The 12,369-nt window shown below is 39.5% G+C and overlaps 1 protein-coding gene across 4 annotated transcripts in view; it reads left to right on the top strand.

The window, feature by feature from the left end:
* cuedc1b (CUE domain containing 1b) overlaps positions 1–11,837 on the top strand; it is a 56,968-nt gene extending 45,131 nt beyond the window's left edge. For all 4 annotated transcript variants that reach the window (XM_060944070.1, XM_060944067.1, XM_060944069.1 and 1 more), the window contains exons 6-11: positions 1,042–1,092; positions 1,206–1,295; positions 1,385–1,479; positions 2,170–2,227; positions 4,816–4,885; positions 9,517–11,837. In XM_060944070.1, coding sequence (XP_060800053.1) covers positions 1,042–1,092; positions 1,206–1,295; positions 1,385–1,479; positions 2,170–2,227; positions 4,816–4,885; position 9,517 — 365 coding nt within the window. In that variant the 3' untranslated portion in view covers positions 9,518–11,837. The remainder of the gene's footprint in view (positions 1–1,041; positions 1,093–1,205; positions 1,296–1,384; positions 1,480–2,169; positions 2,228–4,815; positions 4,886–9,516) is intronic.
* Positions 11,838–12,369: the final 532 nt, after the last annotated feature.

Genomic DNA, 12,369 nt, shown 5'->3' with positions numbered 1-12,369 from the left:
AAAGAGTAATGTCATGTAGTATATGAATATGCACATTATCTAACAGGTATAGCAATTTTTGACTGTCGCGGGTAAAGCAGTGACGCTGCTTTAACTCAGATAAGCTTTTGCTTATCTGCTTTTGCACAGACTGCTGGTGCTTGGGATATTTCCATAGTCAATAAAATGACAAGTGTTTGAGTTATGATTTAGGAGCTGGCTGGCAACACTATGTTCAATTGATGTGTTGTCATATGGGTTCTCGCCACTAATGTCCTGGAAATGTGATTTAAAACAAATTATTTATTTCTGTACACAATGCAATAAGTCCCATAAAGTAACAAAACATTACTTTAATTATCTAATGTATGTGCACGATTGGCCCTTGCGCTCAGTGAAGGAATATATTTAACATTTTCTCTGTAAAGCAGTGTTAAACTGTATTGCATCATAATTATCACCACTTTGAGTGATTTTACATTTCCTTCAAATTACTTGTACTAAGACCTCTCTAACTGCTGTTTACAGAAGCCAAAAGTGTGTCCACTTGAATAGCTATAACAGAGTATCCCTCCAAGTATTGACTGATACTGACATCCTCACAGTGAGTGAGCTTGCGCTTCTCGTGTTTCAGCTTCAAAGTTATGCAAACCATCAAAGCCATGATGGCAACATGGATTAAAACAAGTTGTGTCCTGTGTCCACAAGTGACATCTGTGTTAATCATATGCATTTACAGCATAAAACATGTTCGTGAACTCAAAAATATCAATATGAAAAATCAAGTCCCTTATTAATCCAGGGTTTTAGGCCTTGATATTGATGCTAGGTTCCACAAAAAAGCAACCGATGGTACAATTTCAGGTTTTCACACAATACTTTCAGTTCAACAGTGCAGGTTCTATCTGTGTATATCCGAGTTAGAGCCTTGGCATTGTTTTTCTTTGATAGTTTTCTGTCCTTAATGTCACTAAAAGAGAATTTTCATGATTTTTCAAAATGTAGACCAGCAAACGGTCAACCTTTTTATCTCTAATACAACATTCATCTTGTCTGTTTCAGATCGACTGAAATACGAATCAAAGAAATCTAGGTCAGCTGGTAACTCAACAGGTAAATATCCTGCACCTGTGGTTGGATTTGTGTATGGTTTAGTGACAACATGGATATTTAAAACTTCAAGCAGGGTGCATTTTCAGTGACGTTGCATGTCCTCCATATGATAGGTAATCACTACACTCCTGGATCGTTTGAGGCATGCACGGTAGTGTCAGATGACGCTCTGTTCAGAGACAAACTGAAGCACATGGGAAAATGTAAGACCCTTAATTCTAGCAAAAGAAATCACAATTCCAGAAATGCAATGTGACCCATTTCTAATGTAACCGAAACATTGCTTCCATAGCAACCAGGAAGAAGCTGTTTGAGATCGCCAGAGGGTTTTCAGAAAAGACAAAACGAAGAAAGGCCAAAAGAAGGACCCTCCTGAAACATCATTCATATCCTTCACAAGGCTGATTTCCAGCTCTGAACATTTTAAGATGACTAAATATGGACTAACCAAAAAAAAAAAAACCCTTCTCATTCATCTTCAGTCACAGCTTTAACTTGTGGTGGAGCCAGAGATTATTCCAGGAATACTGAGTCAGCCCATTGCAGTGTACTATGCAAACACACAACCACACATTCATTCACACCTAGGGGTAGTTCAGAGGAGCCAGTCCTCCTACCTGCATGTTTTGGGGAGGTGGGAGGAAACCAGAGAAACTGGATGAAATCTATGTGGACACAGGGAGAATTTATGAAACTCATTACAGGCTGTATCCAGAGTTCAGGATCGTAGCTTTGAGTTGTGGGGTAGCAAGGCTATCCACTGCACCAACATGCCACCAAATAGAAATAAATAAAAAAGAAAGTTCTTATAAATAGAAAGAACTGTGTTTTCAGTGTTCTCATTTAACTGAAACTTACTGACTGGCTACAGTACAATTCGGCATATAGCTGAGCGGCTGGGTGTTACTGGTGCGTTACTTTTAGTAAATTTGAACTCCAATTATCTGATTAGCCTAAGCTGAAATCTGTCGTCAGTTCTGTGTCAGTGTACTGTTATTTTAATAACATTTATTCTAGTGGAAATCACTGTAACGGTGATGCTGTTTAGTATATTAATTGCCTTAACAGTCTCTCAGACTGGGCACTGCCAATTCCACTGCCAATCTGCTGGATGATGTGGAAGGAAACCCCTGTGGTAAGAATAATTTTATATATGTTTGACACGAGTGTTTTACTGGGAAATGCTCCACTTGTATCTTTCATACAAACTGCATCCAGGACACTGAGTAACACATTTTCCAATATCCTCACTCGTGAGGAAATCGATGAATTGTTTTGATAAATTTGGGTACTTTGTGTCTATATAATAAAAAGAAAATTACAAGTTAGCTTGAAGATATGACGTTAATCTCCTTGTGTTGAAAAACTCACATTTTTCATATGAAATGCATCCTGGACCTTAGTGACACATTTCCCGATATCTTCACTCCAATGATGCCATGCCCAGTGTTTTCCCTCTGACTAGATGCGTTTTTGTCAAAATGGCGAACTGGTTTAAACTTAAAATTCTTTTGATTAACTTGCGTATGGGGTGTTGTTTTTTGTTTCTTTGTTTGTTTTTTGGTGTGGATGTGTCTATATAATAATAAGAATATTGCACAGTGGCACGAAGATATGAACTGTATTTTCTCATGTTGAAAAAACGGAGGATTATGGAATGGCCTAGTCAAAGTGCAGATTTGAACCCCACTGAAATGTTATGGGGAGATTTGAAAAGGGTAGTACATGCAAGAAAACCCTCGAAAATCTTGCATCTAAAGGAATTTTGCATGAAAGAGTGGTCAAAAATTATCAAACTGATGTCAGAGACTGGACAACTGTTTTCAGTGACTACGTTTACATGCACATCCAAATCGAGCTGAAGGTCCCAGCAGGGTGCCAGAGAAATCCAATCCTACATGCACACAATGAAATCGGGCTATTGTGTGAGGTGCATTGTGCACCTGAGCCACAGGTGGCGCTACACGCCCCATCGTGTTGGTACACTTCCGGTTGTCATGAAGAAGAGCTATTCAAGAGTGTAAACAAAGTTATCAGTTCCGTGTTCTCCATTGCATGTTTTTCTCCCGTCCATGAATTTTAATATATTCAACTCCTTAAGCTGAATGAGCATGAACTCTGTCTCCTCATTGCTCCAGAAGTGCACGTTTCTGCTCGCCATTTTCTCTTCTCCGTTTGTTCCTCCTGACCTCTTCTGCTGCTCGCTACTACTGTTGTCATGCCGACCGAGGCTGTTGTGTTTCCCGCTTGTGGTTTCGTCACTCGTCACTTCCGGAAGGGGCAGTAAGTAGCTCGACTACTAGCTCGATAGGGTATACATGCACTAAGTAGCTCGGCAGAAATCGCATAATCTAGGTTGTGTAGCTCGATTCCGAGAAATCAAGTTCGGTTCAATTTCAGCCGAATTAAGGTGTATACATGGCATTTTGAACTTCGATTTCAGTCGAGCAACGGCAGAAATTCGATTCTCTCTATGTGCATGTAAACGCACTGAGGCTACGTTTACATTACGTCGAATCAGCGGATCATCAGATTAACGTTCTTAAAATGATTTGCGTTTACACTAAAACCGTTAGCCGTGCACACAGCAACACCAATACGCGGATACGCTCGGCTCCGCAGGCATCCTGCGCTCCAAATCACTCCACCCTGAACAGCGAGTGCCCTCTGGAGGGTGCGCACTCCGGCCCTGCGCAGCTCACAGAGTGCGCGAGTGAAGTGAACAAGCCACGATTCGGGACTGAGCCGCTGTGTGTGAGATCCCAGCGCATATCACTTATTACTTGCAAGTGGAAGGATGGCAAGCCTAAAGACAATCATAACTACACAGTGGGCAGTATTTGCATCAGTATTTGCAGTATTTTCATACTTTTATACTCTTTAATGAAAGGTGATACAAGGCGGAAGTCCGCGCCGTTTTTCAGCAGTCGCGTCACATGACCAACGCCAGCGAATCAGGAAGGTGGATGTCACAGTGACGTTGTCCAATGAGACGCCAGCTAGAGCTCAGCACAGCGTATTCGCGTATTCTGAATGTTTACACAGCACCGGAGCTGATACGATCTAGATTGAATACGTGGACGCTGGCGGATTCCCGTTTCCCCGCTTTTCCAGGGGGGTTAATGTAAACGGACAGTGCATCCGCGAAGAAAACGAGACAGATACGGTCTAGTGTAAACGTAGCCTGAGTGACTCACAGGAGGACAGAGAGAATCAGCATTCCATTGATCACCTTAATGGGCAATCCACTGATCACCCTAACGACTCTTGAGGCCGTTCACATCCAGCCCCCAGTGACCCACACCAACAGGATGACTCTACGACATGACACCTTAGACCTTTCATCCATGAGAGGATAAATGCCTGATACTCCCTACTAGTCAGACAGAACTGAAGAAGCCTTTCGGATGAGAGGTGAAACGTCTTCAAGAATCTTCAAGCAAGTCCAGTTGCTCTCTTTTACCACCCACATTGTTTGCTTATATAAATATGTTGAGAGAAGTCTACCATTTCCATGGGGTGTACTTATTTTTTGACCCTTTTGATATGGTGCTATTTCATTTGTGTAATTTCATAATTTTTGTAATGTCAATTTTTTGCGCAGTACTGTGCGTGTATGTCTTTTAGACATACGTGTGTACTGTGCAAAAAATAATGAAATTACACAAATGTATTATTTGGTCACAAAGCTGTGTGTGTGTGTGTGTGTGTGTGTTTCTTTAGAGGAGGAAAGTCAGCTCAGAAGACTGGCCATGCAGGAAGAGGAGCGGCCCCATAGGGAACCACTTTCATGGTGAGGGGTTATGCCACTATTCAGAGAATGGAGACATATTTCTTGGGGATTAATTGGCAAATCTGTATTTGAACAAATAAAGCTGAAGAAATAAGTACAAATAGTACACAGAATGTCATTTTTATTTTTGTGGTGTTTTTTGGTTTAATTTTGGCTGAAATTATTTTTTTTTTTTTGCAGTCAACAAGTAAAAGAAACTTATGTTCAACCAGATTCACCAGAACCTGAATAGTTTTTTTTTTAATGTTTAAAGTTTTCCAGAAGTACATTTACAGATATTAAGAATTTTTTTAAATCTTTTGTACAGTTATAGTTTCAATGATTAAGTTTTCTAACAGTGATGTTTAAACCTTTGATATTAGAGATGTGTTGTGCTGTGCTTGACCAATACTCGGTTCGATTAAAGCTAAGCTTTTTAAATTTTATTTATTTTATTTTTTAATTTGTCCAAACTAAATTTTCTGCATTTAAAATGGGTGGATTTGCACCTAATACATTCAAATTCAGGATTTGCATGACATTTTAAGTAGCAGTAATTTACACAATTATTCATTCAAACAATTCACTGGTCAGTTTAAAGGTGACATTATACCCCTTTTCCACAAGCCGACAGTTTCCTGTGGTCTTAATGAAATGTCTGAGACGTGCTTTGGTCAGAATACCATGAGGAGAAAGCACCACAGCTCCTTTCTCACCCTGTTCCTAAACAGCCCTGTTCAAAATGGCTGATTTGAGTGCCTGCGCTTTTAAATGATAAGCCACTGCTCACCCCACCCCCTTTCACCAACCAATCAGGTAGCACATTAATCATGAATATTCATTTGTAAGGGCAGTTGTCAAGTCATGAGTGGAGATAGGGGAGGCATAATTCTAAGGAGTTCCCATTATGACATAGAAAGGGGAGCCAAATCTGAATAGTCTGAAATGGGCAGCACAAAATAAACTTGCTGCGTTGTCTTATTTCAGAGTTTGTGGGTTGATTGGAACTCCAGATACCCAAATGTATGTGCACAAGCAATGAAAGTGAGGGTTTTTTTTTGGTTTTATCCCCCCCCCCAAAAAAAATGTGTCCCCTTTAAGTCCAGAATCTTTAAATTTGCAGTTAATTTTGTTCTGCAGGAAACCCCACATAACCCATGGAGCTGGAGATTAAAATTAGCCATTGTTAACAAGATTAGGTTTGTTATTTGGTAATTAATTATGGCATAGTTAACATTTGGGTTTGTGAGGGCGCAATCTCATATATTTTTCTTGTTCAATATGCAACTGAATCCTTTGGGAACATCAGTGTAATATCTGTTAAATCTGTTACAACTAAGATCATGATTTAAAACTGCACTGACAATCGATGATAGCCGACAATAAGTGGGGTAAATATTTTATGGTGGTTTTAAGATTGTGTGCAGAACGTGTAACACAGTTAAACCCTGTTAAGACCAAGGGTACATTCAAAACTACTATTCTAAATAGTAGTTTCTAAATAGTCAAGTGTATGGTAATGCGTAGTTTTGGACCTGGCTGAAGCACTTTCTTAAAACATGCGCTATATGGATGTTTATTGTGGACACCTGACTATCACACCCATATGTGCTATTTGAACATCCCATTCCAGATTTAGTCCCGCTTTTGCTGTTATAATAATCTCCACTCTTCTGGGAAGGCTTTCTGCTAGATTTGGAGCATGGCTGTGTGGATTTGCTCATTAAGCCACAATAGCATTAGTAAGGTTGAGGGTGACTGGGGTGCAGTTGCTGTTTCAGTTCCTCCCAAAGGTGTTCAGTGGGGTTGAGTTCAGAGCTCTGTGCAGGCTGCAAACTATGACTTCGTGCCCAGTGGCATTGTCATGCTGGAACAGGTTTGGGCCTCTTGAATTCACTGAAGGGGAAATTATTATGGTACCGCATCCAAAGACATCCTATATAATTGTGTGCCTTCAACTTTGTGATATCAGTTTAGAGAAGAACCACACATGCACTCAACACTTTATTTGCAACACTATGCTAAAACTGGGTAGGGTCTACCTTTGCTCTCAAAACAGCCTCCATTCTTTGTAGCATGGATTTCACAAGCTGTTAGAAACATTTCTTTGAGATTCTGATCCATGTTGACATTGCATGACATGATTCCTGCGGATTTTTCAGGTGCACTTTCCTGCTGTGAATCTCTAGTTCTATTGGATTCAGACCTGGTGTCTGGGAAGGTCACTGAAGAACATTGAACTCACTGTCATGTTCATGAAATCAGTTTGAGAACTTTTGCTTTATGACATGGTGCATTATCATGGTGGAAGTAGCCATTAGATGATGTGGCTGTGGCATTCAAGTGGTGATTGACTGGTATTAATGGGCCCAAAGTGTGCCAAGAAAATGTTCCCCACACCATTACACCACCTCTACCAGCCTGGACTATTGACAACAAGGCAAGTTGGGTTCATGCATTCATGCTGTTGGTGCCAAATTCTGACCGTGCTATACAGTATGTGAGCCTCAGCAGAAGATTTTTCCAGTTTTCATCTGACCAGTTATGGTGAGCCTGTGCCCACTGCAGCCTCACCTTTCTGTTCTTAGCTGACAGAAGCGTAACCCGACGTGGTGGTCTGCCGCTATTGCCCATCTTCCTCAAGGTTCAATGTGTTGTGCGTTCTGAGGTGCTTTTACTGCTCGCCACATTTGAACAGGTTGATTGATTGAGTTACTGTAACCTTTCTGTTAGCTCAAACCGGTCTGGCCGTTCTCCATTGACCTCTGTCATCAACTAGATCAGGGGTGGCCAACCAGTTAGGCAAAGAGCCACATCATACACATGGGCACACGAACATCACCCATCCCTTCCCCTCTCTCTCACACACACGCACCTCTGCTCAGCCAGATTAATAGTAAATGTCACACACCAACATATTTACTCCTACAGTACTAAGACCACAGGCTGAGGCCAGTCATTTTTAACAATGAACATTGTGTGCACTTACTATGCATGCTGCTTAGTGGGACTCATGGCATTACCAAAAAAAAGCCACACCATACACATGACCACACATGTGTACCATACATGTGACCCCCCTCGCTCTCTCTCTCCCTCACAGACACACACGCTCAAGCACGCACCTCTGCTCAGCCAGATTAATAGTAAATGTCACATGCCAACATGAGAGAAATTTACTCCTTCAGTCAGTACTAATACCACAGGCCAGTCATTTACAGCAATCAATATTGTGTGCACTTACTATGCATGTTGCTTAGTGGGACTTCTGACATTCCTTGCCTTGAACAATCCTCTTCAAATCTGGCTTGTATTCCGTCATTGCCACTCGAAGCAGTTCTTTCACATGGGTTTCAGTCAGAACAGAACGATGCTTTGACTTCATGTGTTTCATGGTAGAGAACACAGACTCGCAGACGTATGCTGACCCAAACATTGACAGTATCTTAAGCGCAGCCTGTTTCACATTCGGGTATTTTTCCAGTGGCACACTTTTCCAAAACTCAATGGTGCCTTCCCTCAAAACAGGTTTCAGTTGGTCTTCCTCACGAAGATCGATCATCTCCAACTCAGCCGCAGCCTCATCTGTGACAAGCGGGGCTTTCAAACAGTCCGTCTCCGCATTGAATGGGTCGACAAGGAACGTAACCTGTGGCCTTTTCAGTTGTATATCACGGAACCGGTTGATTAATTAATTGATTAATTGAAAACCCTAAGGTTTTCAATTAGTGTTGCATATCTGGCTCCTTGCTTATTCAGGGAGGCGGGAAGCTTTGAAATGAGCTAATGACGACTGACATATAAGGCAGAATGGCTTGCCATTACGTTCAACAAAAAAGTATAAACTCTCCCACTCTGTTAAAAATGTCCTATGTTCGTCTTCATATTTTCGTTTTGCTGTGCATTTTTTCATTGCCATTTTGAGAGGCTACTTGACACAAGATACACCTTGCCCAAAAACTTAGCGATTATCTCACGCACATGCGCATTTGACATGACCTGAAAATACCGTAATGTACCCAAGCAAAGCGAAGATGTATTTGACGAAAATACCATACTGAACTCAAGCAAAGCGCACACGCACATTAAAAAAAAACAAAAAACACAAACTTCAATATGAACGTAAGAGCCGCATGACACCGGGCAAAGAGCCGCATGCGGCTCGCGAGCCGCGGGTTGGCCACCCAAGAACTAGATGTTTACATTTTCGGAACTGCTGCTCCTGGATGTTTTTTTCTTTATTGCACCATTCTGAGTAAATTCTAGAGACTGTTTTGCATGAAATCCCAGGAGATCAGCAGTTATAGAAATACTCAAACCGGTTTGTCTGGCACACAGAATCACTGAGATCACATCCTGATGGTTGATGTGAACATTGCCTGAAGCCGCTGGCAGGTATCTGCATAATTTTATGCCTTGCACTGCTGCCACATGCTTGGCTGACTAGATAATTGCATGAATGTCTCGTTGTACAGGTTCCTAATAAAGTGCTCTGTGGGTGTGATGGTCAGGTATCAACAATCCTTTGGCCATATTGTGTATAAAAGATTTGCTCTCAGTTCTGAAGTGTGCCCCATATTTTTCCACCAAAGTGCAATTGAAAATATTGTGGACTTGAAATTTTGCTTAACGTGTTATTGATCATATTTCAGATCCCTCCTGTCACCTGATGTATTTAAAGTATCTGGTGAAGGCAGAGCAACCCGTGGCAGACTGCCTTGTGGCTCTGTGGTTCCACGATGATGGTGCAAGCCAGTCATCCCTGGCTCCGCCTACATAGTCTCCACTCTCACAGGTTTCCCTCGTCACAGGAAGAGACTAGAATTCTAAAGCAGCATTGTAACAAGCCTATAATAATTATCTGCAATATATATATTAACTGTATGTTAACTTTGTTAATTTTTATATGTAAAACTGAACAAATACAGTATTAAATGGTTTGGGGTTTTTTTTATCTCAATTTGTGCTAGCTTCTTTGGATATATTCGTCCTTTGATTATTTATGGTTTAAGAAGAATGTGGCTTGTTACATATAATTTTTTTTATATCTTTGTAAAATATTTATATTTCTTCAAACTGATCTTGACCAACCTGATGATCATCTAACATGTAGAAAACTTTTCAAATGTCCAAGAATCCAATCCTTTAGTTATACAAAAGGTTGCCACATTTGCTTATGTAATCCATTTGTCATAACACCAAAATGCCTTTTAAAATCTGTACTCCATTCTGTCTGACTACAATATACTAAGATAAAGGTTCAAATTAAATGGAGGAGGAGGATGCCGTCTCGATCATGGGTAGAACTAATAACCAATTCAGCCTGTATAAGTGCCCTTTTATCCAGCAGGCATGAACTTGTCCTGAATCTCTACTTGTCCAGAGCTGAAGCATTCTCTTCCGTGGCCAAATGATGCTGTTACAGTGTTTGAAATAATTCTTATTTGTTATAATGTAATATCAGCATTTTTCACATGAACATGGGAAAGGGCAACAATCTGTGAATAGACTTATAATTGCACTGCCACTTGCATTTCGTAATCCTGTTAAGATTCTTTTGTAGGTTTCCTACAGTAAAACTAACAAAAACCAGTATTAATATGATTTTAGTCAGTAATGTTTTTGTCGAGACTGTTGTGTTTAGGATCACCTGACTATGTTGAGGAGTTAGGTGCACAGAACAAATAGAAAGATACCATCATGTTGGTTTAATGTGCTGTCTGTTTCAAGCAATGTGATTTTATTGTCGGGGGGGAATTGAGAATGTGACCTACACTTAGTTTGTGTTTTAGTTAATGCTAGAATAGAGTTCTCTACTGGGTTTCTGTGAGTAGAATCACAGGAATTCAATACGTTGTATTTTTGTGCTATTATGCAATGGATTCTTAGTAAATGTAACAAAGTATCTCCTGGGTTTTTGAGCAGAGACCATTTTTCTAAACACTGTTTAGACCTTTATTCTATTATTCCTGGTTCTAGATAGCAGATTTCTCTTTCTCCATCTCCACGCCACCCATAGGAGGTATTGCACCGTCCAGCACTTTCCATGATCCTTACAGCGCTCACATTGTCATTCATGACATGGGGGTTAATAAACTAGGATATCCAATCCAATACCGCTTATTTGAAAGAGGGGTGGGACTCTATGAAAAAAAATTACTTTGACATCTTTGAATTTTCTTTGGCATTTAAAAAAAAAACCAACAAATTATAAATGTCTTCATTTATTTGTTTGGTTAGGGACACTGAATATTTCTTCAAGAAGTCATTTAATGATTGCTCTTTGCCTTCATTACTTTATTGCTATTAAAATTGTTTTCTCTGATTTTTCACGTCAGAAGTTTGGTCTTTTAAAAGCAGACCACCCTGTTTTAAAACTCTCATACAATTATAATTGTATGTTCCTCCTCACTGTGTGACCATAAATTTGGTTCATCTTCCATATGATCTGTTAATGCTAAAACATTTAGCCTCTCAGGGAACTTAACCATTTAACTATTTTGGTACAAGCACAGCTTGAATGGACATAAAAATGAATAGAAAGACATCATTTTAAAAGCTTCATGTAGCATGTTCAGATATGGTTCATAATGCAATAAAAACTGTTAACCAATAGATTTTTTTTTTATGTCAGTATTTTAGGATTCTTTTGTTCTCAAAGACGTTAATTTCAATTTCCTTTTGGTATATAATAATCAATACAGTGTACTCTGAGTATTTAATTTTGATCAAATTAGATGAAGTATTTTATTAATGTAAAACTAGCTTAGTAAATTGAATTTGTAATTTAAAATTATTATTATTTGGGAGATAATTACCTTTATTTCTAAGACGATGACTGTATTTCCTCCACTAATAAGTGTAATGGTTCTGTAACCCATCATACTCTCCACACTGTATCTGAATCTAAAGTTTTCTTACAATCCTATTACATTCATTAGTTATTTAAAAGGAATAAAATTGTTACATGGTGTCCTGTGGTGTCATTATTTCAGAGGCATCCTATACAGTTGTGTGCTTCCAGTTTTGTGGCAAACAGTTTGGGGAAGGTCCACGTACGGGTATGATGGTCAGGTGTTTACAAGTTTTTTGCCACATACTCCTTCCTGTAGTGTACTTCAGACTTATTTATTTATTAATTATTATTATTATGGTAATTTTTTTAACAGTTTCACGCATATTGTCTTTACATAGTCCAGCCACTAGGGGGCAGTGGGTATCCTGGGTTTGGTTCCTTTACCAGGAGTTTTACAGGAACCTGACAGACCGGTGTCACTCCACATGTGAATATTTCATATCAGTATCAGAATTCATATGATATATTCATATGATATTTCATATCAGTATCAGAATGACTTCATTCATCCCTGGAGGGAAATTCAAGTTTTCTACCAAGCTCCTGAATCAAAGAAGTAGTAAACATGTCTAAAAATAGAAGATAAAATCGTTTGAAAAAAGAATAAATAAAAATAAAATAAATTTAAATAAGTTCAATAACTTAAGTA

Source organism: Neoarius graeffei, chromosome 17, assembly GCF_027579695.1.
Source record: "Neoarius graeffei isolate fNeoGra1 chromosome 17, fNeoGra1.pri, whole genome shotgun sequence".
Taxonomy (NCBI): domain Eukaryota; kingdom Metazoa; phylum Chordata; class Actinopteri; order Siluriformes; family Ariidae; genus Neoarius; species Neoarius graeffei.
This window is presented reverse-complemented; position numbering and strand designations above follow the sequence as displayed.